Source organism: Solenopsis invicta, chromosome 3, assembly GCF_016802725.1.
Source record: "Solenopsis invicta isolate M01_SB chromosome 3, UNIL_Sinv_3.0, whole genome shotgun sequence".
Classification (NCBI taxonomy): Eukaryota; Metazoa; Arthropoda; class Insecta; order Hymenoptera; family Formicidae; genus Solenopsis; species Solenopsis invicta.
In genome coordinates, this window is record NC_052666.1 from 17,064,651 (window position 1) to 17,088,054 (window position 23,404).

General features: G+C 41.1%; 1 protein-coding gene across 3 annotated transcripts in view; it reads right to left on the reverse strand.

The window, feature by feature from the left end:
* Window positions 1-23,404, reverse strand: part of LOC105202773 (nephrin) — a 291,450-nt gene that overhangs the window by 204,367 nt on the left and 63,679 nt on the right. The window contains exon 1 of one of the 3 annotated variants that reach the window (XM_026135812.2): window positions 18,967-20,086. The exons of the other annotated variants lie outside the window; for them this stretch is intronic. Coding sequence (XP_025991597.2) covers window positions 18,967-19,090 — 124 coding nt within the window. The 5' untranslated portion in view covers window positions 19,091-20,086. Of the gene's footprint in view, window positions 1-18,966; window positions 20,087-23,404 lie in introns of those variants that run through there. 3 annotated transcript variants of the gene reach the window in all.

Below are 23,404 nucleotides of genomic sequence, written 5' to 3' on the forward strand. Positions count from 1 at the left end.
AACGAGTGTTCCGCTTACGTTTTAATTTTCCATTTATATGTTACGCTTGATAGCTAAGCGATGCAGATTTTGGGGTTGGAAATACTGGGCTAATACACACGAGGGAATTATATTCCACGGTGGATGCACGGCGGGCAACGGAATCGCATACTGGCTTACGTACCTTGAAAATTGCATCGTTCGCGGTGCAAGAGCGAAACACTGTGCTAACGTGCTCGCCTTTATGATACAAGAATATTCACTATGCGGGACCTCGCTTACACTAATTAAATATAATATCCCCCCTCACGCGGGAATATAAATAGATATTTTAATGCCGAGTTCTTCCACAAATTTTTAATTAACTTCTCAACATGATTAATTTACAAATCTGTAAATTCCGTTTTATTTTTAAATAAAATTAAACGGTGCGCAAATTGGAAAATAATAGAATGGAACTCAGAGTCAGCTTATTTGTCCGAGCCTTCCGAGAGGTTAGTAATACAAAGGTTGGAAAATTAATTTTTGCCGAGTCTGTTTGATTCTCCATTCATCGTAGAGTAACTAGAACAACGCTTTTCCTGTTAGCGATCCAAAGCAATATCCAACCGCGCATGATGCTTCGAAGCTCTCTTTCGTGTAGCACCAGGTGGCAGCCATGCCGTTTCGAGCCGGTAGGAACGGAGATTAACGTCGCCTACGTATCGGAAGTTAAGCACGAGTTTTAACGCGGCTTGTCCCGAACGTGACCATGCACAAACCGGAACACATGCACCACGGACATTAAGACGTGATCAACGGTGGACGCGCATGCAACGCTCGCGTACAATATATTCTTTCGCTCTTCAGTTGCGCAACGGCAACCTTGTCGAGCAGCGCATTCAGTGCGACTAACGTTTAATGATTTTGTAAAGAAACTTAAAATCAAGGCTATTTATTTGTTGTTTCAGACAAAATCTCAATTATTTCGTTACTACTTCTGCGAACGGTATTCTTAACCTTACGGTACGATGTGAAAAGGGAGCCCAATGAAAATGTCTCGCGTCCAAGCACCTTTTCATTTATTTAAAGTGGTTCAGAAAAAGTTATTAACATACTTTCAAGTTTCTAGAGTAAATGTTTGTACTTTTTCTAGAAAAAAAAAAGTAGTATAATTACCTTTGAAATTTCGAGAAACTTCCATGAATAAAAATTGGTCGCCATATTAAATCTTAATAATTAATAATAATATATACGTATTAGGTTGAGAAAAAAGTTATGTTCTTTCTCTATGTAAATAAAAAGTTTTTTTTTTCATACAAAAACTTTCATTTGCATAAAATACAAAGCGACATGACTTTTGCCAACCTAATATAATACGTATGCTATCAATATGTTACATATAAATTACAGTATATCTTTAATAATATTCTCTCTCTCTCGCTCTCTTGAAACAGATAACGAATTTTGTTCCTCTCATCTATTATCTACTATCTTTCGTCTGTTCTTTCTATAAAGTTCTGTCCAGTGCTTTCAAATCTATAGAATTACAGAGTATAGCAAAGAATGCGCTATACCCTGCGAGACTTACTCACGGGAATTCTCTTGCATCATCTCGCGCATCTCCGCATATTTCCCTGTCTTTTCCTTGCCTAGCACCGGCATTCCTTCTGCTCTTTCCACGCGCCCTTCCGTCGCGTCCTTTGTGATGCACGTTCGTTTGGCTTGACTATGACAATAGAGCGAGATGCAGAAACGTTATGTAATTCTAGATGCTAATTGCGTCGCGCGCGGTACCGTCTCTTTTAACGTCTCTCGTCCTCTCTCTTTTGTGTATCATCGAGTCGGCGTTACTGCAAGTGACGGCGCTATTTACAGCAACCAGAGAGAGACTTCGCGCCAAACGTTGAATTCGCCCGATTGTCATAGCCATCGCCTGTAATTAACTCTTCTTAATTAAATCTTAAATAATTAATTATTTTTGGAGTTGTCCAGAAATACAAATTACTTAACACGTCATCCCCAATCGCGCGAAATAATTGTGACAGCGACATACGCCAATTGCCTAATTTTGACAATATTCGTTAATGATAATCGATTAGGTATCGTTGAAAAATGTTGTAATGTCACGTTAAGATATTTTTTTTATGTTTATTTGATAAACATTAAAAACATTTAGAAATAAGCATATTAGATTGTTTGGATATTGGTTCATTTTACTTTGTAAGTTTTTATTATTTTTGGAATAATTTAAAAATTGTGCATATTTTTGTATGTTAATAACATTTTATGTTTCATATTTCAATTAATTGCAAAATTAGTTCACTTTATATCGTGAATCTTTATAAAAAATTAAATAATTTTGGCTCTACGTCGTTACAATCCGGTTACTGGGACATTTACCTTAATTTCGCACTATATTTCATCGCCTGTCCTATTTACCGAGTAACGATCGTTCAATGGCGCAACATAGAAGTCGCGATATCGCCGACGATAATTACAACCCTTGCTCGACCAAGGTTTTATCGCCAAGGGTAAGCGATAATTTACATAGGTGCACGCCCCCCAAGTCGAGTGACGCTTTGCTCAACTCGACTCGACGGGGCTGCTGGTTCTAACGGTGGCTCGGAAAATACGATGCTCCGCACGTGCGTATTTTTTGCCGTCGGTATACGCTCGTGTCTAAAAGAGCGAACCGTCAACTCGCGTAATTTACGTTTCGGGCTTCCGAAAGAGCGAACCGCGACGTCAGCGTTCACCGCGGACTCGTGGCGCGTCGCTCGTCGCTCGCAAGAGAAAGACGACGATTGAGAGAAAACGGCATTGAGAACAGTAGCCGTCACAAGGTTTACATTACGCTCGACATCATCTATATAGTTATAGCGTTTGCAGGTTAAAGTCCATGTCGTTAGACCGCCGACAAACACCGCCCACGGTTGGGCGCGATGTCGAGCGCGTCTGGCCTTTCGTTTAGTTAACTACTCGGAAAGGTCCCTGCACTCGGCAAGTAGTAACTACTCCTACTGGTCAGCCACCGTGCTCTTCCCCAATACATTTTCATTCGTCATAAATTCCTTTTGTTAATGTAATGTTTAATTTTTAATTTGTTCATTAGAAAAGTTTGTAAAAACTATTTCTATCTTTAACTTTACAAAAATCATTATTCGAATATTTATTTATGATCATCTTAGCTTCGAACACAGTTGTGCTAACAAGTGATTGATTAAAAATTATTGTCAGACAATTTGTAGGTTGAAAGTATTTTTCTATCACATATCTAATTATTTAAATCATTAAATAATAATTAAAATTTTTTTCTATCTTATGACTTTCATTTCGCGAGCGTTTTCATTAAGGAAAAACTATTAATGCCAATAGAAAAATGATGAGATTCATTATTTTGTAAATGGACGTGAGATAGTTGCGTTCCTTCCCATAAAATAACACAACATTATTAACCGCACCGTTTAAGTTGCGGAGAAACGAGAAAAAAATTGCTATTTGCGCGGAAAACAGTTTGTGAAGTATCTACCACCACGTCTAAGATTTTACAATCTTGTATGCCATCGTTTGAAGCAGCGTTATTAAACTTAGATTCGCGTGACTTCGGCTAATAAAACTTCGAACTATAGCTACATAAGTACATAAATCTATTTGCTCTTTTTTAAAGAAGTTGTAGAATTGCATCTCTTAAAGGAAGGAGAAAACCGCTTCCTTTGTGCTTTTTAAATAACGTTTCTGACATGCTGTCAATTACGTGGCGTTAACGTCAAGAGCGTAGTGACATAAATAAAAGTTTTTTGCAGTTTTGCATACATCACACGCATACTTTATCATAAGAAATTGCTTAAAGGAGTGAAGGCTGTAGACAATTTTACGCTTTTACAGAAAATGAAAAGTCATAAGTTTCGAAGATCCAACGAATTCACGTAACGTCTAAAAAAATTTGCATTTTCAAATGTAAAAGAAAACCAATAGCTATTGTATAAACGGTAAATCAGCATCGAAAGTTTGCTCTCTGCAGCATGTCAATAGTTGAAAAAATGTATTGTTACTATACAAGGAATTCTTTTGCGAAGTCACTACAAATCTAGCAATTGTATCACCTGTATGATATCACACATTTGAGTGACACGATTGCTCTTCTAAAGTGAGGTAAAGCAAAGTACACAAGGTGCAAACGACCTCAAAGTACCCATGGCGACGTTTACATTTCACTCCACACCACTTAACCGGTACCTTCGCAGATGCAAGCTGATGTCCTCGTGCTATTCAAACACCACGTATGCCTGCGGAAGATATCTTATCGCCCGTTACGATCTTGCTAATTTGACCTCCGGCATCAATAAGCGATTGAATAATATCATTGCTAATATGCAATCAATTGTTACATAAAATATTGCGATACAGCTTTTCATTTTAAGATTATGTGAAATGTGAAACAATGCAATTTATTATTAATGTATCATTAAAAATGATATATCACTGTTTAGTATATACTTTAAATCTCTCAGACATCTTTTTTAAAATAAAAGAAAGTAAATTTTACAAAAAATTTTTAAAAACTTTAAGTAAATAAATTGCATACGCTTTATCAAATGGGAATATTTTCAATTGCCAACCAAAAATGAGATTCAGACAAAATATTAAATGTTTATAGTATAATGTACTTTTTATTATGGATTATAGATCACACGCAAAAAAAGTAACTTTTGTTTCAACCTTTTTTTCTGAAAATGCCTCCATTATCCTTAAAATGTAAATGTAATAAAAAAATAAATTTTAATAAAATGTTGAAGAGACTTTTTCTAAAAATATATTCTATTTTTTTTTAATTTTACAATTTTTAATTTTTAGAAAAAAATATTTGAGACAAGTTTCTTATGTTTTTACGTAATCCAAATTTGCAATAAAAAAGTATCAAGTTTTTTTTATTTTGAAAGAAATATACTAGAAAAGTTTGGAAGATATAGATCCTATATATACACGTAGATATATACAATATCAATTGATAATTAAATTTATCTAAAAAGGTATTTCTCAAATAAATTTTATTTTCGCAGATAATTTATCATAAAATTATTATGTGGAAAGCTCATTTTCCATTTATTATTATCGTTTTAAAACAAAATTATTTAAACAAATTTATCTGACGATCAGCATTAATTTTCACCACGCAAATTTAATACGAGCAATATAATAATAAATTCGCAAAATTTTGTTAACTCTTTCGCACACATACATTACGTTTTAATTGTCTTCAACAACATACCGTATTCGAAGTTTTTATTTTCGCGTTACATTACGCTTTTTAATTGCGAACACGATACATATCTGTTTTAGGTAATAACGAAAGCGGCAGCATCGCGCGAGAGGCGGCTGGGATCACGCCTCGGGTATGAAATTAACTCGATTGCGAAAAAGTTTCGAACGGAGTCGCCGAAGTTCGTCGAAAGGCTAAGCATGGTCCTTAACGATTTCTTCCGCTCTCGCAGAGCGGAACGCTCGGCTAACTTCGCGATTGCGCAAATTCACTTGCAGAACTGGCGGCGGACTCGTGACCGAACGGAGCTATCTCTTCCGACGTGCGAGAGCGCGGCACGGCGCGGCGGACTAACTCGATTTCCATCGAAAGTAGAGACGTGCATTTCGACAATCTCTCTGCTCCGCGCGTCGGCGAATAAATTCATTACCGGGCCTCATCAAGGATTATATTCTTACCCCGGGGCTCCGCAAGACGTGGAATACAACCAACTCTGGAAGAGCGAGAACAGAAAAACAGCGCCGCCGAGGGAACTCGGCATCGCGCGTACACGTAGATAATCCTCGGATCTACAATTACATTTTCATATAGCGCAAATTGCATTTCAGCCGGCAAACAGCGGGATACAGCGGGGAGCATCGCGTTCGCGGCGAAAATTATAGTCAGCGGATTTCCAGCTGAAAATGTAAGTATTGTCCTTAATGATGTTTTGTGGCAACTTCCGGCGCGGCGGATACGTCGCGCCGCTAACTTTGCGACTACTATAAATCTGCTTACGGAATTCACGGGGAGTCCGCGGACCGAATCAGCAAGGCAGCAGTCTAGCAGTCAGCCAGGAAAATGCACGGCGGGATAATTTCCATATCAAAACAGTAACGCAGTTCTGTAAATCCGTCAACATTTCGCCGTCGAATAACCTCTGGTGTCCCGATGCGGCCAGTTACTTCGTAAACGAGTATAAACCGGAGTAATTGCGTTTTGTTTATAAACTCGTGCGGCACGGTCACGCGCATACATTTTTTTTCCTCGCGAAAAATAAAAAAAAATGTGTTTCGCGCGAGTTTAATTTTTATCGCGACAGAAATTGAAATTATCTGCATTTTTTTTAATGTATTCAACAGTTAAAATCAGTTTTCATAGTGTGGAGCGGCTGAAACGCGTCATCGCGCAAACATCACGTATCCGCGTATATACATACCTCTCTGCGAGTGAAAATTATCGCGATTACCGCCGACGTACACACACACACACACATAAATGAATTATTATAATAAGTCTCTTCCCAGGGGGATGCCGAGCTAAGTACCTAAGGTAGTAGAACGTTGTCGCGCGAGAGCCCGGGAGCTCGGTAAGTGCTCCTTCTCTTCCCGACGATTTCTTACGGCGACCTTCGCTCGCGGAAATCTCGCGCAAACTTCGCGATTGCGTAAATTCACTTTCGGAACTCGTCGTTCGCCGTTGAATGAGCGGTAGCGGGAGCTTGCGGTGGCGGCGACGGCGGCGGTGACGGAAGCCGGACTAACTCGGTTTCCATCGAAAGTAGGAGACACGCGCGCTCGGCTCATTAGGTAGGCAGAGCGAGGAATGGCACAGCGACTACCGTCACCGTCGCAATAATAACGGCGCTGCTTAGGCACTAACTTTTACGTCCAACTCTGCGGAATACTTCGGCCGCATTAAGACTTCAGACGCGGCTATTATCGTAATGCGTGCTTGTTAAGGGAGATTGGTCGCGTGCTAACTGGCAATTCCGTACTTCTATTAATTAAACAGGGCGTTGATGCCGCTACATCCGAATCCTTCGTATAACCATCGTATACGCCTTCGCGTAATTGCAGGCTGCGTACAAACTTTCACCGATTCCGCGCGGACGGATTGTTAGATCCGGATGATTAACAAGAGAGTAAATACGAAATGCGAGAAACAATAAACTGCAAGAATCGTTTGGAGATTTTAAAATATGGACGACGCGCACGCGAGGCAGAATTTATCGAAAAACGATAAAATGTAGTTTTATTATACGTTGATTCGCTTGCTACTGTCGCGAGATATACTTTCGCTTTTCTACATATTCTTTATGGTCTTTATTTTATTTCAGCGCAGGCTATTGCATAAACATTCCTGCTTTTCATGCCAAGCGCGAAAATTTATAAATTGATCTGTTATTGTTCAAAGTTTAGACATTTCAGGGGAATTAATAAAATCCTTTACTTGTTAAAACCAAACGCGTTTACGTTAAATCTATTTGACTATTTTATAGTCGATTTGCTGAACTCCGACATGCTCGAAAAAGCTTCGGAGATTGAATAAGGTTTTATGGTCTGGTGAGACGACTCGCATTCAGCGGCGCAGAAACGATTTCGGGAAATTTTTCCGACATTGAAGTAACGCGCGTCAGAAAATCACATAATCTCTAAAATCCAAAATTTCGGCCACTTTAATAAGATCTCGATCGAATCGACTATATTCTTTTTCTGAGTATACGACGTCATTCTCAGCTCGTCGTCTCGTCGCGAAGCCTCGAGGTCCTTGAAGAGGCCCGAAGATTCAATAACGTTTTACGATCCGAGAGGCGATTCTCATCGGGCGTTGCGGAAGCGATTTCGAAAAGTTTCGCCGACGCGACGTCGAGGCAACGTCGAGAACGATACGAGGCGCCGGGACGCGACACGTCTTGGAGGTACATTACGCTCGTAAGAGAAGAGCTACGCAAAGATAACTCGTACGCGCTGGCTTCCTTCTTATCCGTAATTTACGCCCTTTAGGGTGCAGGTAAAGACCGGCTTAAGGACGCTCCAGACTAACACAATGCGACCGACGCAACCTGTAACGCGATAGCGGCATCAGTCGACTAAGCACCTTTCGTGGGCGCCGGTCCCGACTTCTCGAGTGCTTACAGGATATGAAGATTGCCAAGATTAAGGTTGATGGTGAGGCACTCGCTTTTCCTTCACCGAATAATGGCGCCGCGTCGGGTCGTTGAACGATCGCGCGTGTATGTACGTACGTGTGCTTGTGTACCGTTGACGGTGGGAAATCGTCGGTCGACGCTTCCTACGCTTCCTGGAGAGCGACTGATTGGAATTATTGGCGGCTTATTGGCGATGCGGGTCGCAACGTGACCTCGTCGCCTACGACTCGCCATCTCGGACGAGAGATAAAGGAGATGCGACTGACGTCAAGTATGAGCTGTAAGCCTCCCGAGATTCCATATCGAGATGGAATAGCGATGGCGAGGAGTTACGACGATTCCATACATTTTTCTCAAATCATGAGACTAATAGTGATATGTGACATATATGTATTTTATTTAATGGGATTGGGAGATGGAATAGAGTTTCTCGAAACTATCGAATACGTATTCGCGTTTAAGTATTTTTTTACAAAAGATCTATAGCATCGTTTTATATGCATGAGAGAAAAAAGGAATATTCTCTTTTATTTTATACAGAGAAAGGGAAAACATACAGAAATTATGCAGGGCGTTTATAAAGTCTGTTCCCACCTCCTATATTTCCGAAACGGTTCAAAAAGTTTTTTTTTTTAATAATTTGAACCGTTTCGAAAATATAGGAGGTGGGGACAGACTTTATAAACGCCCTGCATAATTTCTATACGTTTTCCTTTTCTCTATATAAAATAAAAGAGAATATTCCTTTTTTCTCTCATGCATATAAAACGATGCTATAGATCTTTTGTACAAAAATACTCGCACAATGCACGACGTGCAATAAAACACTCTAGCGTAATTTTATGGTGAGTACATTGTTGCGCAATAGTACACGTAATTGATTACACCGTCCGTAAATTCTCGCTCTCGCTACCTTTAATTCCCGAGTTCCGCCGATTCCGAGGTAGGCGAATATATACGCCAGAGATTGCGAGAGTATCGATAACATACCGCCTTAGGTCGTCTCGTGTCGTCGTTTGCCCCTAAGTGGCAAACTCGCTCACTTCTCTTGTGTCACGGGAGCAATTGGGTGACTAAAGCACCCGAATAAATGGATAAGAGGCGGTAAATATATTTCGAAGGGGCATTTTCGTGCCCTGGGAGAGCATGTATAGTCGTTGACCCAGACTACTCGCCGTATGCGTAGCTGTCATGATGGGAGATACAAGAGGACATAAAAGATAAGCAAAAAAAAAAAGGTAAAAAGTGATCAACACAAGATAAAGACCTAAATTATTAATAACAAATGTGCGAATAAATGAACTAAAAGACAGATAAATGATAAAAGAAATAATTCAAAGAATAGGTTTATATTAATATATCCTGACTAATTTTCTTCGTGTCTCGTTACTCCATGTTGCTTCATGTTTTGTCTTTTACGAGCATTGTTACGGAAAACAGATTCCTCGTAGTTCAAATATCGTGGTCGTCGCGGATAATCGCGTGCGCAAGTCGCCAGGTTTGGATCACGGCCAAGACGTGTAAGATTCATTGCTCGACGGCGCCCACGTCGCTAAATTAGCAACGGTTACAACGTGCCTGAGCAAGCTGTTTAGGCCCGCTTTTATATTCGACGATTAAGAGGGCTTTCAGCTAAGAGTGCTCTTGCGAGCAGAAGAGGTATTGTTTTATGAAAAGTTGCTGATGGATGAAGACGCTGCCGCGCCGAAGGGTCGGACGACGCTCGTAATGCTCCTACCTACGGCCCATTGAAAAACGGAGTATTCGTCGTCTTTTAAGCGTAAATGCATTTTCACCTTTCTCTCGCGCCACACGGTTCCACATCTCGTGCGTTATTAGCAACGACAGAATCGCGACTCTCGAGATAATCCGATTCTCGTCGTGCGATTATACGCGCGATACAATTAGATTTGCCGATGTCGAGACACGATAATTATAATGTATGCATACACGGATACATGGAAGATCGCGTAAGTCGCGAAATCTAACTGCTCATATAGCATTTCCTCCAAACGCCTCATTAATTACGTGTCATAATTAACGAGCGATAAAGTGCATTGGCAGGATTTTATACGTTCGATAGAAGTCCATGTTGCACGGCACGTTTCGATACCAATTATGTTCCAATTACGAGACACTCCACGTCGTCGTTACCTACCCTCGTTTCTCTCTCTCTCTCTCCTCTCTCCGTCTCTTTATAACTTTGGTGCAATATATTAATAGATGTATAGATATATAGATATTGCGCGCAACGAATTGGCATTTAATCACCACTTGGCACATCTAACGACTTTCTCGATCGGAAATTTTTTATGATATTAGAAGTAAACATTTTTATCAGTTTTAATTTCATTAAACAAATTGGTTCATGCATTATTGAATTAATGGAATCATGTCAAAATGTCACGTTGCCCATCAAATAAAATTATTGGATGGATGATATAAAATTACCGAGGACCCGCGCCGGCGCATTACGGGAATTATCCGCGGCAGAGACGAAGCTACGAAGCTACGATTGTTTAAATGAAATTGCCGAGTGGTGAAGAACTTGAGAGTAGTTTCGCGCGTCGATGAGAACTTATTGGATTTCTCGTCATATTACGAATTAATTTCAAAACCGTTCTACTCTATGACAACAAGTACTTGGTCCAACTATAAAAGACATTAATGCGTAGAGAGCAGTTGTTACGATTATTGCCAAAACGAAGTTATCGCATACTAACAATCGCAACGCACGCGCGCCCGCGCAGAACTTAGTTTTCCCACGACATGTTACAGGTTAATTCGCTTAATTGCAAAGCCGGCAGCGTTCTTGTTACGGCGGACGATTCCATCAGCTTGAATTTAATGCCTTGTAACTGCGAAAAACATCCCTGAGTTAGTTCCGACCGAAGCGAATATGTTTTCCCGCAACGGTTATTGCAGAATATTAGACGTAACATTGAAATACGGAGCGATCTCTCTCTCTCTCTCTCTCTCTCTCTCTCTCTCTCTCTCTCGGTTTTCAGAAATGTCTATATTTGCATTTCACAATTGTTGCTGATGACATTTATAATATATCCTTCTTGAGTCGTAGTAACCGCCCGCACTGCGTCATCGTGACATGCGCTGTTCCGAGCTCGATCAACTTCGACAATTGTCGATAACCGGCAAGCGTCTATCCCGAGAAAGTATCTCAACTCAATAACCAGCAGATAACACAAGCATTAAACGATTACGGAGTTTTAAACGAAGTTATCGAAAGTTAGGCGCGTAGAGCGGCGCTGTCGATGGGAGGGGAGCGGTGGGGGCGAGGATTTAATAACGTTTCGCGATATACTGACAGGCGATTCACAGTTCGAGGCCCATTTGCATTATCGCCGTTGCCACTCCAGGTAATGTCGGATAATATAAGCAGTCGTGAAATTTATTAACGTGCGACTGGCGGAATCGCTGAAGAAACGCTCGCGGAAATTACGACGGCGCGAAGCGCATCTTCGCATCGAAACGCGTCTCGCGAGATGATCGCCTTGGCGTATTGCAGACTGGAAGCTATATAGAGCCGCGGTGCTCCGATTTCAAAATCGTTCGCGCGGTTATGGCGAGCGGCCTCGTAAAGGACAGGAGGACGGGGAAACGATTCGAGCGATCGTATCGCCGGGCGAATGTCGCCTCGATTTCGCACGGCGTTCCCACCGTACGCTAACGTGCGCAATATCACGCGGCCGAGAAATTATCCGGCCGTTGTCACGTTCGCGATTAACGCGGCTGTGACGACGATGACGCTCGAATGTGCGCCCGAAACGCGCTCCAAGATATTCGCCAGTAAGGACGAGCTCCCCCGGCTGCGCCGATCGTAAAACCAGGCAACGTTGTAGCCGGCGGTGTCATACACGGCGGTGTCGTACACGGTGTCGATTAATCGACCTGGACGATGTCACACGGACGCACGCAGATTTGATATCAGCGTTCAGCGTGCAGTCCGATATCACATCTCGATTCAATCCATTAGCCATGTTTAGCGTGCGCGAGAAACGGGGCCTTTCGGCCGATTTATAAGGGTGCCGCGTGTCACACAGTTAAATGCGTATTGAACCCCGGGCAACACAAAATGCACCCAGCTGCGTATAACAGACATTTCAATGCCGATCGCATAATTGACCCCTTTGATCAGCCGATGCGTTCTGCGCCTCTGTACGAATTAATCTATGGTATTGTTCGAGGGCACACGCGGAAGTATCCTCCTCTCGGAGGTATACGAGCGGAGTTGTGCGGCAAGAATTTGTGTCTATCTTTTCGTACGATAAGGATGATAATTTTAATATTTTATATAGTAAACGTGCGAGAGCGCGAGAACGGGAGCGTTTGCTATTCGCTATGCCGCGCAATTCGGAGACTTGCATTGAATTTCAATGAGACCGCGCGCGCGGCAATAAGAATAACGGGGCGCGTGAATTTTGTCCCGCATGACACACGAGGAGCTTAAACAATTTTTTTTGCATCCATAACTCGAGCGAACGGGTCCTTGCCGTAATAAAGATGTCGTTCGTGCTACGATGGAAAATCGATAATTCCGTATAAAACTAATTTTTATGGCCACTGCGGCTGACAGTGATAACGTTTCAGCTTGACAGTTTTCTTTCTCGCTGGCGTCACTGATATGCACGAGATCGATTAATCGGCTTCCACATGCGACGACGCGACCCGAGTTCAGCCGCAACTCGCGGTGACGCAATCAGACGTCTTATGTCATCGCTTTGGGAAACGGATAGTAAAGTTTCATGCTAAAACTATCTCCGGAGATTGCCGAAATTATTTTGCCGACAGGTTCAGCGCGACACTTCCCTGTATTAATAATACTTTTATTGATTTCGATTGCACTGTAACATATCGCGCAATGCAATTTTTAGACTAGAAAAATGACAGTGGGATCAAATATCGACAACAATGGTAATTGGCTCGTCAACGTCAACGAAAATCAATTCGAGAGAATGCCGCGCGTGGGTGCGAGACTGAAAAAATTTCTCTATCTCTATCTCTGCTAATTGAGAGCGGAACTCGATATGCGAAATTAATGTCAATGTTACTATTTTTTCATGATTCACATGTGAACTGAAATTTGTGAATATACGCGCCAATTAGTTGGCTGACGTTTCTCGGGCTTACTACATGATACGCGATACCTAGATATAAAAAAAAAAAAAAGAAACGTTAACATTTTTATTTCACAAGTTAATGCTTTACGTACTCCTCATTGCATTATGTGGCTCTCATTTTTAATGTATTCTCCGACAACGGTAGCTCGCGAGTTTAATTTCAGAGGACACGGGTCCGCTTTGATTCAAGCGTGAGAATTAAAAGCGCTAACGCAGTACGCTAATAATCCCGGGGAAAAACGTAAAAGTCGGGTTTCAGCGCGCGCGTAGGAGATAAAGTGTTCCGCCTCGAGCGTCTACGTAGCATTTTACGTCAGTATAAATGACAGCGATCCACAATAGCATCTACGCTTCCCCGAAGTACCTTGCGCCGTAAAGAAACGAAGTGAAGTATATATGACTGACATATGAGAGTCAGTCAAGCCGCACACGCTTAAGATCGCACGTATGGCGGTGTATACGACGGTGCGCTCGTACCACGGGGCACTCGCTCCGGCTACCGTCATTAAAATTCAAGGGAGATTGGGCTTGATCCGGCAAATCCCGCAGAGAAGCCAGCGAAACTGTTCCAACAGACGAAAGTCCCTCCGAGCCGTGAAGTGTTAGAAATTCCTGCTGCCCGCGGAACTTATCGTCGGCCAGCAGACACGGAAAGGAACGTCCCATACTTCATCCGAAGGAATGGCGAGCGACGGGTGCTCGATTAACAGCTGACCGCGTTGTCGATAACGCAATCGCCCGTCGACGATATTTTCCGATGTTTTCGATACGATCTCTTAATCTCATACCCTATTAAGGAGGTATTATCGCTTTAGGATTTCCAAAAAATCGATTGTTTTTTTTACGCTTTTTAAGTTTGAATCTGGGGAAAAAACGAGTAGATTAAAGGTAAAAGATTTATAAAAGTTTTTGTTAACGTAAAAACTGTTTGCAAATTTTAACGCGTTTTTTTTTGCGAAATAATATAATTTAAAAAACTGCTGTTGTATTAACTTTGCTGGTTTTAATTCAATTGACTCAAAATTTTTAGATATTCACAACATGTTTTTCTCGCTTGTCCGATCTACAATCAAGTAAAAATTTCAACTTTTCGATTTTTCTATTAGTAAAATAAGTAATTATTAAAAAAAAAAAAAAAAAAATGAATTTTTTTCAAAATTTAGTTGTTTTTAAACACAAACCAATTAACTTGCTTATTTGGACAAGAACTATATTTTGTATATAGATTAAAAATTTCTTTCAATTTTTATTTCAGATAATGCATCTCGTGAATTGTAGTAAAAGTGAATCGATATTTTTTACATGCTCTAAGAGATTTATATGAATAATTACCAAAATTAATTTTTTAATATTTGAAAAACATTTTGATGAACATTCAAATATCAAAAAATAAATATATTAAGTTAAAAGTTTATAGCTTTTATACTTTGAAAAAAGTCTTAAAAAAAGATATAAAAATGATACGAAAAACGAAAAAAACCCTCTTAAAAAAAACCCTCTACCTTTCTGTATTAATAAAAAAGTTGTATAACTGTGACATTCAAGAAGAATTTTATTAAAGTTTCTATGCATTCAAGATTTTATATTTATAAAAAATTTTATTTGTACGATCGCTTTTACACACGAAATGCCACAGGCTTGTTCAGCTATGCGTATGTGTCAAGTGATGCATATATACCTTTTTGTAGACATAAATGCGATTGACAGATAAACCGAGGTGTGCACTCAGATGCAATTTGAACAAATTATACATTTATTTTATCATCGTTTATAATAAAAAAAAAACGCGCATCACATAAAGAGACAACGACATTGATAATCGTATTGAGCGATTATGAAAAAGCATAAAACTCATCTCGCTTTGCATCGTACAAAAAAAGCAATATAGAGAACAGTATTACTCTTTAAAAACAGAATCGAAAATTCATATAAATGCTGTTCAAAGAGTAATTTGATATACATAATAAAAACGACATTTCGGTTTTAATATTAGTTCCACCCAAGCTCTATGTCAATCTACATATAACATTCTTTTATTCTTTTGGACGTATTACATGTATTTCGAAAATAAATTAGAATAGTCACATATATTGTTCAAATATTGTTCGTTAAATTATTTCGTTAATATTATTTAAATTACTATTTAAATTATTTATGCACTAATTTGCGCGCCGACCTCTTACTATCTTTGTTGTTTAAACGGTGAGTTTTTATCTAATTCATCTTTTGTTAGAATAATCAGTCGTGCGAAAAATATATTGCAAAGAACATACACTTTATACAACGTACATAGTGAAGAATACATACATTATATAATATAGTGTGGCACCTTTAACTTAAGAGATTACGAAGAGCGTGGAAACGAAAATCTATTGCGTAAAGCGGAAGCATTTTAGCGTAGAATTAGAGCGTAAGAGCGGAACGCCGCTGCACGCGCGAGCACTATCGATCATCGAGCTAGCTGTGCTCTTGAGCACGTACGAGATTCTCCGAAAGTGTTTTAGAAAACGTTCTCCCAGTGCGAGATGTTAAACGAGGGATCGACCTTACGTCGTATTTGATCTGGCGGCGAGTAAGCTCGCTTTAAAATTCGACCGGGTGCATGGCAGTCGCCGGATGAGAATCTGTTTGTCGAGAGGATGAACTGCTGCTTCTGCTACTGCTCCGCTGTTGGAAACACTATAACTCCTGGCATGACGCCGTGACGTGATCCGTCTGTATGATGAGTTGCGAGAAGCGTTAGCGATGATAAACGTGTAGCGCGGCTTGTCGTAACTTTTTGACTTATGACAAAACGGGACACGGTGGGGGAGGGGACGTGGGGCCCTGTTGCCATTTCAGCAAATTTCGATCCGCTCTGGAATTAATCACCACCGGTGGTAAATAAGCCCGACCAAATTTATCGTTCGTTTCGACGTAGGGAATATTAACGCGTGCGGAATACGCTTTGACGCACGTGTAAACGTGCATTATAGGTATTGCGAATCAACGAGGCCAATCATTAAGCATGACAGAACTAATTAACGGTAGATACACTATTATCGAATAGAAATAATTCGTTGTTTTGTTGGTTGATTGACAGTAACATATAATTCTAAATAAAATCATTTAACTGATGGGTAGTGAAATGGACAGATAGTTATTAATACTATGGACAAGTAACGGGTAATGAAATAATTGATAGAATAATTTATAAACCACATTCTTTTCACGAAAAGTTCAGTCAAACAAAATTCGATTATAAGATATCTCCGCGCGAAGGGGTTCATTCAAAATTCCAAATCTATATGAGAAATTCTTCACGCGAACGTGACCGTGGAAATGCCGCGACTCATGCCTAAAATAGTAAACCATATCTTTTCTATAATCACTTTATTAATTGCAGTATAATTAGAACGTGCATAGTAAATAATGTACATTTAACATCGACATCTATTAATACTGTGACGTCACACCTTCGACGAGCGATTCGGATTAAATCTCAACGTATTTATCGCGTCGATAAAGAAAATTGGATTACGACGTTAAATACTCGTTCACAAGTACCGAAACGAGATTTCCTCTTTGGGGTTCCGCGCTTCGTCGCGGCCGTTTATCTTTGGCTCGACAACGCCACCTGAAACGGAACATCTCGTGCGAATAGCAGTCGCAGTCCTTTGTAAGCAACAACGATGCCCGCTTATATATATTCGAGCAGAGGAATCAACTGAATACCAACTAAGGCAAGCCAATCGCCGGTCATCCTCGCGTGTGAGATTCTAACGTTTCACCAAAGCCGACCACGAACTTCCTCCATTCAAGTAACCAGAGGTCTATAGCAGACTAAAATGCTTCTCTTTGACACGATCTAAATATGTATATGTGCGCAAATGACATAACTTTAGTCAGTAATTTATTGCAACTTAATAGTTTGCCAGATAGAGTTTTCATCTATAACGAAATTTGCTTCGATTTCTAATCTCTTTTTAACAGGGAAATGAATTATTCGTTTGATAAAATATTTTACTATTTGATAAGATCTTCTTAACTTTGAGTAAGGATCCATTGATTAAATAAGTAATTATGCAATTATCCAAGTTTTTATCGACGTATAAAAAAAGTTATAATTCTCATCATGTAACGAGTACCATTATTGCTGCAAGTGGTACAATATCATGTATGTTCGTCTAATTCAAACAAATTCTAATTCAGATGTAAATATTTCACGAAAATCTTATATTAAGTGAATCTTGATTAACTTTCTTCAAGTAGCTAGTTGAAATTATACAGCAGAGGAAATCTGAATGGCAAAGCCGTTAAGATTATCACGACGATCTAGTGAGTCTTTCAAGCGGCTCCCTCGACCACACTTTGACATTATTAACACTTCTGCCGCTTTACCGTGGGGCGCGCTAATATCTTTCATTCCAATGAAAAATTCCACCAACGGAAGTTAAGTTCCTCTCGCATTGTTACCGCGTTAACGCGGTGAAAAACTTTCCGGTCTGGCACGATAATTATTCGATCGATCTCACGTCACGTGCAACAAGCGTTACACTATCGGCGCATACGTAACAGTCGAATTGCGAACGGATCCACAAAGGCCTTTGCTTTGTCACGTTGAATTAAGATGGGAATTTGTCCCTTCGAGCTTCTATTCGCAGGACAATAGAGTCACGTGTCAAAGAGCGAAGTTTGATTCTACACAGATCTGTGCATTCATCAAACTTGCCGCCGCATTCCGGAATTGTTTCGCTCCAGTCGGCGCAACTCGTTACGCGGTGCAGCCGTTGTCACTTTTTTGATGGATCTCTTTTTGCGACCGTCACCCGGACTGATTCATCTCGCGTAATAATGAGCCGACACGTATCGCTTCCGAGGGGCTTTTGACAACGCAAACGAGGGCGATGCTCGGCAACGTATGTCGCGCAACCGTATTTGCGGATGACCGACCGGGGGTGGCGAAGTAAGTGGCGGTAAACGAGCCGCAGTGTCACCGATATGCAAACACCGGACCATTGACGGGCCGCTTGGCTCCGAAAGCAGCGTCCGAAACTACCGTCAAAGAGAGGAGTCGCCTTTGATCCATCAGTGTTAAAATATTCGTTATAAGCCGATGTCCGGTTTGGTCCGCCGTGATGCCATCCGGCGCAAAATCGGTCGTTCGCACGTCGTAATTAAACGATAACTAGACGAAAGGGTTACATGGTGGAACCGTGCAACTCCGAAAGCGTGCTTGATCGCGAATGAATGAAATATTTCATTTTCCAAGATTTTAATGCGCCTTTCAATCAGACAATCAGGGTTAATATTAGGTATAATTATGTAATTTAGCTTTTGTACTTAAATTATATCTAAAGTAATACGTCATTTCATACGTAAAGAATATTTTACGACTCTTCTCCCTTACAAGTGTTTGCTCCTTTGGAAGATGAGACCGGTTTAAAAAATATTTTCTCGATTTAATTTAAACCCATTAAGTAGAAAATCTCGAGTCGATCTTATGAAACCAATTCATAAGAACAGAAAACTCCTTTAAACCACTTATTTAACTTTCCCCTCCTCAAAACTTTCGAATAATTTGTTCACATTTGATAAACAGGTAGCTGGAAATGGTAGAAATTCTGAAAAGCGAGAACCAGGTCGACACCCGCTGCTCGACCTTCGAAAGCTCGCGCAAATACGATAAAATACAACAACGAAATTCAACAGCCACTTACTGTCCTTCACGCAGAACGCGCCGATAATCCAGAGCGGAAAGAGCGGCACGACGAGCACGTTCAAGTGTCTCGCGTTCGCGTTGTACCGTAGACTCCTACCGTCGTGCGGCCTAAAGTAAATCATGATCGTTCCACGTGACGGGACCAACGCGGCACGATCATAGCAACACCGATCACCAGGGAACGTCGTCGTCGTCGTCGTCGTACATCCACCCGCACTGTCTGAACGCACACTGATCCAACAACGGCGGCGGATTTCCTCTTTCCTCCTTTGAAGAACTTTAGTCAAGTCCGGAACCCGGACGGCACGTCTGCCGATTATCACGCGCGCGATATCCGCGCATCCTCCTTTTCCTCAAGGCGGATTTACGAAGGCGGGAGATGAGAGACCGGCGGTCGGATTGCACGCGAGCGATCTCCGATCGCTGAGATCGACGGTTCCGCGACGCGTCGCGCACAACGCGTAAACGACACACGGGGGGGGTCTTGAAGAAGAGCGCGCTGGACCGCTAGACCTTGCAGAAGGTCTCCTTGGAGACCCAAGAGATCCCGGCTGATGAATCGCGATCACGGAAATCGACGAAGCGATCGCGCGTTACCGCACAGCAATTCTTTGTCGCAGAACCACATCGTCGATCCCGTTGGCGGTATCCAGTGCCACGCGCTTTTTTGGTATCACTCCAATATCCTCTCGCACTTCTTCACATCCTTTTTTCTTTTCTCGATCCACACTTTGTTCCTCACATTGTTTTTCCCCTCGTCGCGTCGGCCCCTTCTCGTTTGTTTTCCTTTTTCGCGCTACCCAAGTTTCTCTCACTGCCGATTCTTCTTCCACCCTCTCGGAAGACCTTCAGCAACTTTCTTAGCCCTCCCCCGGGGGGAGATAACTTTTTTCTTTTTCTTCACCCGACGTTCACTCGCGTCCTCGATGACACGTTCGATCGGCACGTTCCAGCGCTTCAAGCACGACGACGTGATGCGCGCCACTCACAGCGTCAGCGTGATTTCGCACTCCCTCCACGACTGTATCGGGCCGAACCGTGTGCGACCGCCGCACACCGCCGTTCACCTGCTGCGGCCACCGCTGGTGCCGCCCCGACGCGCCGTTTCCGCCGCCGCCGCCGCCGCCAGCCAGCCGACGTCGACGTCGCGGGGTCGTCGCCGCCGTCGTCGCCGTCGCTACCACCACCGCCGTCGCCGCCGCCACCGCCGCCACCGTTGCTGCTGCCACCGACACCGTCGATCGAAAAGAGGCCCGTGTTGTACGCGCCCGCGCACACGCTTTACCTCGCATGCGTATTGAACGCGAGAGACCGGTGTCTCTCTTTCTGCCTCCGCTCCGCAGCGTATCCGCACGCGTCGTTTCCTCTTGGTCGTTGCGGCTGCTGCCGGTTGCGCTCGTCGCGGGAGTTCGTTACTGTACCCTCTTCTTCCTCTCGCTTTCTTCTAACGCGATTAATGCAGTCAATTTTTCCCCCCTTTGCGACTTTTTTTCTACGCTCATATGATCACATGAGTTTGCTCTAATGGTTTCTTTTTCTTCTTATTCCATTTTAAATTATACTTGCGATGCATCAATTATTGTGATTATCTCTCCAATTTCTTCACTGTGTTTCATTCAAGTTGCTTTGCGTTAAAGTACTTCGTTTTTTTATATTCTATTGTGACAATGTAATATTTTTATTACTTTTTTAATTGTTATTGTAAATTGTGTACTTGATAGTATTAGTTTTAAAATGATAGAGTGGATAATTTCTCCTCTTCTTACAATCTCTTTGTCTTTGGGCAACGTAATCTCTTCTCGCAAGTCTAAATTGAAGAACAGACTTATGTCGGAGAGTCCAATAACGTGATAGTGGGATAGATGAAGTTAAGCGAAAGGGTGAAGCTTATAGTTAGATTGATTTTGAATGTGCGGGAAGTTGGGATGTCGTTCGGGACCAAGAGTGATTTATTTTAAAGACAAATAGAGTCTTCTTTCGCATTCGGACCTTGTAATCCGCTTGTTGCCCCTTATGCAGCGCACCTGCACCTTATGCAGAGCACACTGTTATTTATTCGTCTGGTTTCGCAAAATTAGAATCGCGCGAGAGAGAAAATGTTCCGATTGGACATCCTGAGGCGAGACGAGATGACAGATCAAATCTGGGTTGCTCTTAATTAGAAACGCGACACATGTAATCCACAGATGTTCGTACAATAATCTTTCATTTGCAAAGTGCAACAAGTGAATTCAGCTTTGTGCAGCTTACCGCGAGCTTCCATATCGCCGTAACATTCCATTTTTATCTATTCTTTTCCTTCGTTTTACACATAGCAATCTTTGCCCATGTTTTTCAATTACCTCTTTATCCTTTTATATTTAGCCCTGTAATCGCGGCTTGATACGGAAGTCCGTCTAATAGAGATGGTTTCCGAAAGAATGGAACGTGTGTCGGAGAGAGCCTTCAAATAGAGATGAAAGAGACCGAATTCGTTAATTTTGTCCCTCCTTCTCTTTCTCATCGCGGAAATTGCGATTTATCTGATCGCCGAGCGCTACACACGCTAATTCTCTTTGTTACTGTTCTTTTTATTAAATTTCCTCAACGCGCGATTTTAATCGCAAGCAAATTTAGTTTTCAAACATAGATTCAGTATACCATTTGAATTCTCTAGTCTAAAATATTTTTAAAAGAAAATATTTAAAAAATAAATTTATACGTTTGTGTACATGCGCGCGAAACATTTTCCGATTTCTGCTACATACACTGTGTACGTCTTCAGAAAAACGTATTCGAACAAGTTCATAAAATATTTAAGGATTCGAAGAAGAGAGAGAATGTGTTTCTAGAGATTTATGTTGACTTTAAATATGGATATATAGATGTAGAAGATATATATGGCGAGAAAAGAATAATTTCTTTTGGCTAGTAAGAAGAAATGCAGCAAAAAGAGTAAGGAGAAAGAAAAATAGTTAAAAGTCGCATTTGAGGAGGACTCTTGAATATAACTATTTTTCTCTTTCTCCCCCGGCACACAATTTTTTCCACTCTTAATGCGTTCTCCTCTTTATTCGTTAATCCTTGCTCTTTCTCTTCTTCTCTTTTAAGATAATTCTTCTGTAACGTTGCCCGGAATTCCTGCGTACGGCAAGAAATTCGTGAAAAAAAAAAGAGATACCACGGCTATGCAAAGAGGACTAGAATTTGTTGAACCGCCAAGGAACGTGCATATTTTTATTAAATTTGTCTCAATATAAATATCAAATCAATTTCAGAAAAATATTCGATATCATGTTAAATAACAAATAATAATAAAACAAATTATTATATGAATAAATTAGACAAGTGATACGCGGACGCAATAATAGAATGCAAATGAGTTATTTATTATTAAAACTGATATAACAGAATTATATAGCGAAAGGTATCACGTGCAAAATGCAATATGTTGATTTAGAAAATAATATTTTCGCGTAAATATTGAGAGAACACAACAAGATCTAGATTACGTAGGTTATATTTCGAAGGTATAATTATTACGTGCATATAACACGTATATGTGTAGTTCAATATACAATATCGCGTAGAAAAAGCCTCGTTGCCGTTGCAACTCCCTTTCTCTACATAAAAGTGTTCCGGGAAGAAATGATGCCCCATCGAATTCTTGGCAGCGCCTTATATCTGCCCGAAGCGGGCGATGAGGACCGTCGAGGTTGAAGAACGAAATTGGACTTCCTACGTGCGAGGCGGTACGCAGAACGAGCACGGCACTTTGTCACGGATGTGTTTCACATTCATTTACAGATATGCTCACCTCGCATTCCGAATATGAGATTTCGTCTGCCGAGAATTGTTCTTTTATTCTCTGCTATTCTAGGTGTAACTCGATTCGTTTTTATTCAAATGTATGATGGACAAACGGCAATAATCATTTACTTTATGCGCACAAACACCTTGAGATAACACTTACAGTTAGATACCAGACGTGCGACTTTATACTTGGGTATAATTGTATAAAAATAATATTTATAGTTTAATCGAGTAAATGACACGGAAATTCACCAAGTTAGATTACACGATAAAACTCTTAAGAATATAATTGCAGAGTGGGTATTCTCAAAGCACATTTTCTGTTTGTTTGCGAACAGCCGTAGACTGCAACAGTTATTTGAATTCCGGAGATAGGTACGAATATTCGGTACGCGGGCAAAACGTCTTAGATTCAATTTTTCGCAAATGGGTTTTTCGTGGTGGAGTATATAGAGAATCTTTCTATATAATACAGCATGAAAATTTGATGCGAAAGAAATTGGATTTAAGCTGCAGTGCGCGCTGTGCCAAACACATTCGTGTGTACGATATATCGCCCAAGGGAAAGGTGCAATGTGTTTGCTACTTCGACGATAATCGATATTAACGAACGATGGAAAGCGCTTCGATTTTTTACGGCCTCG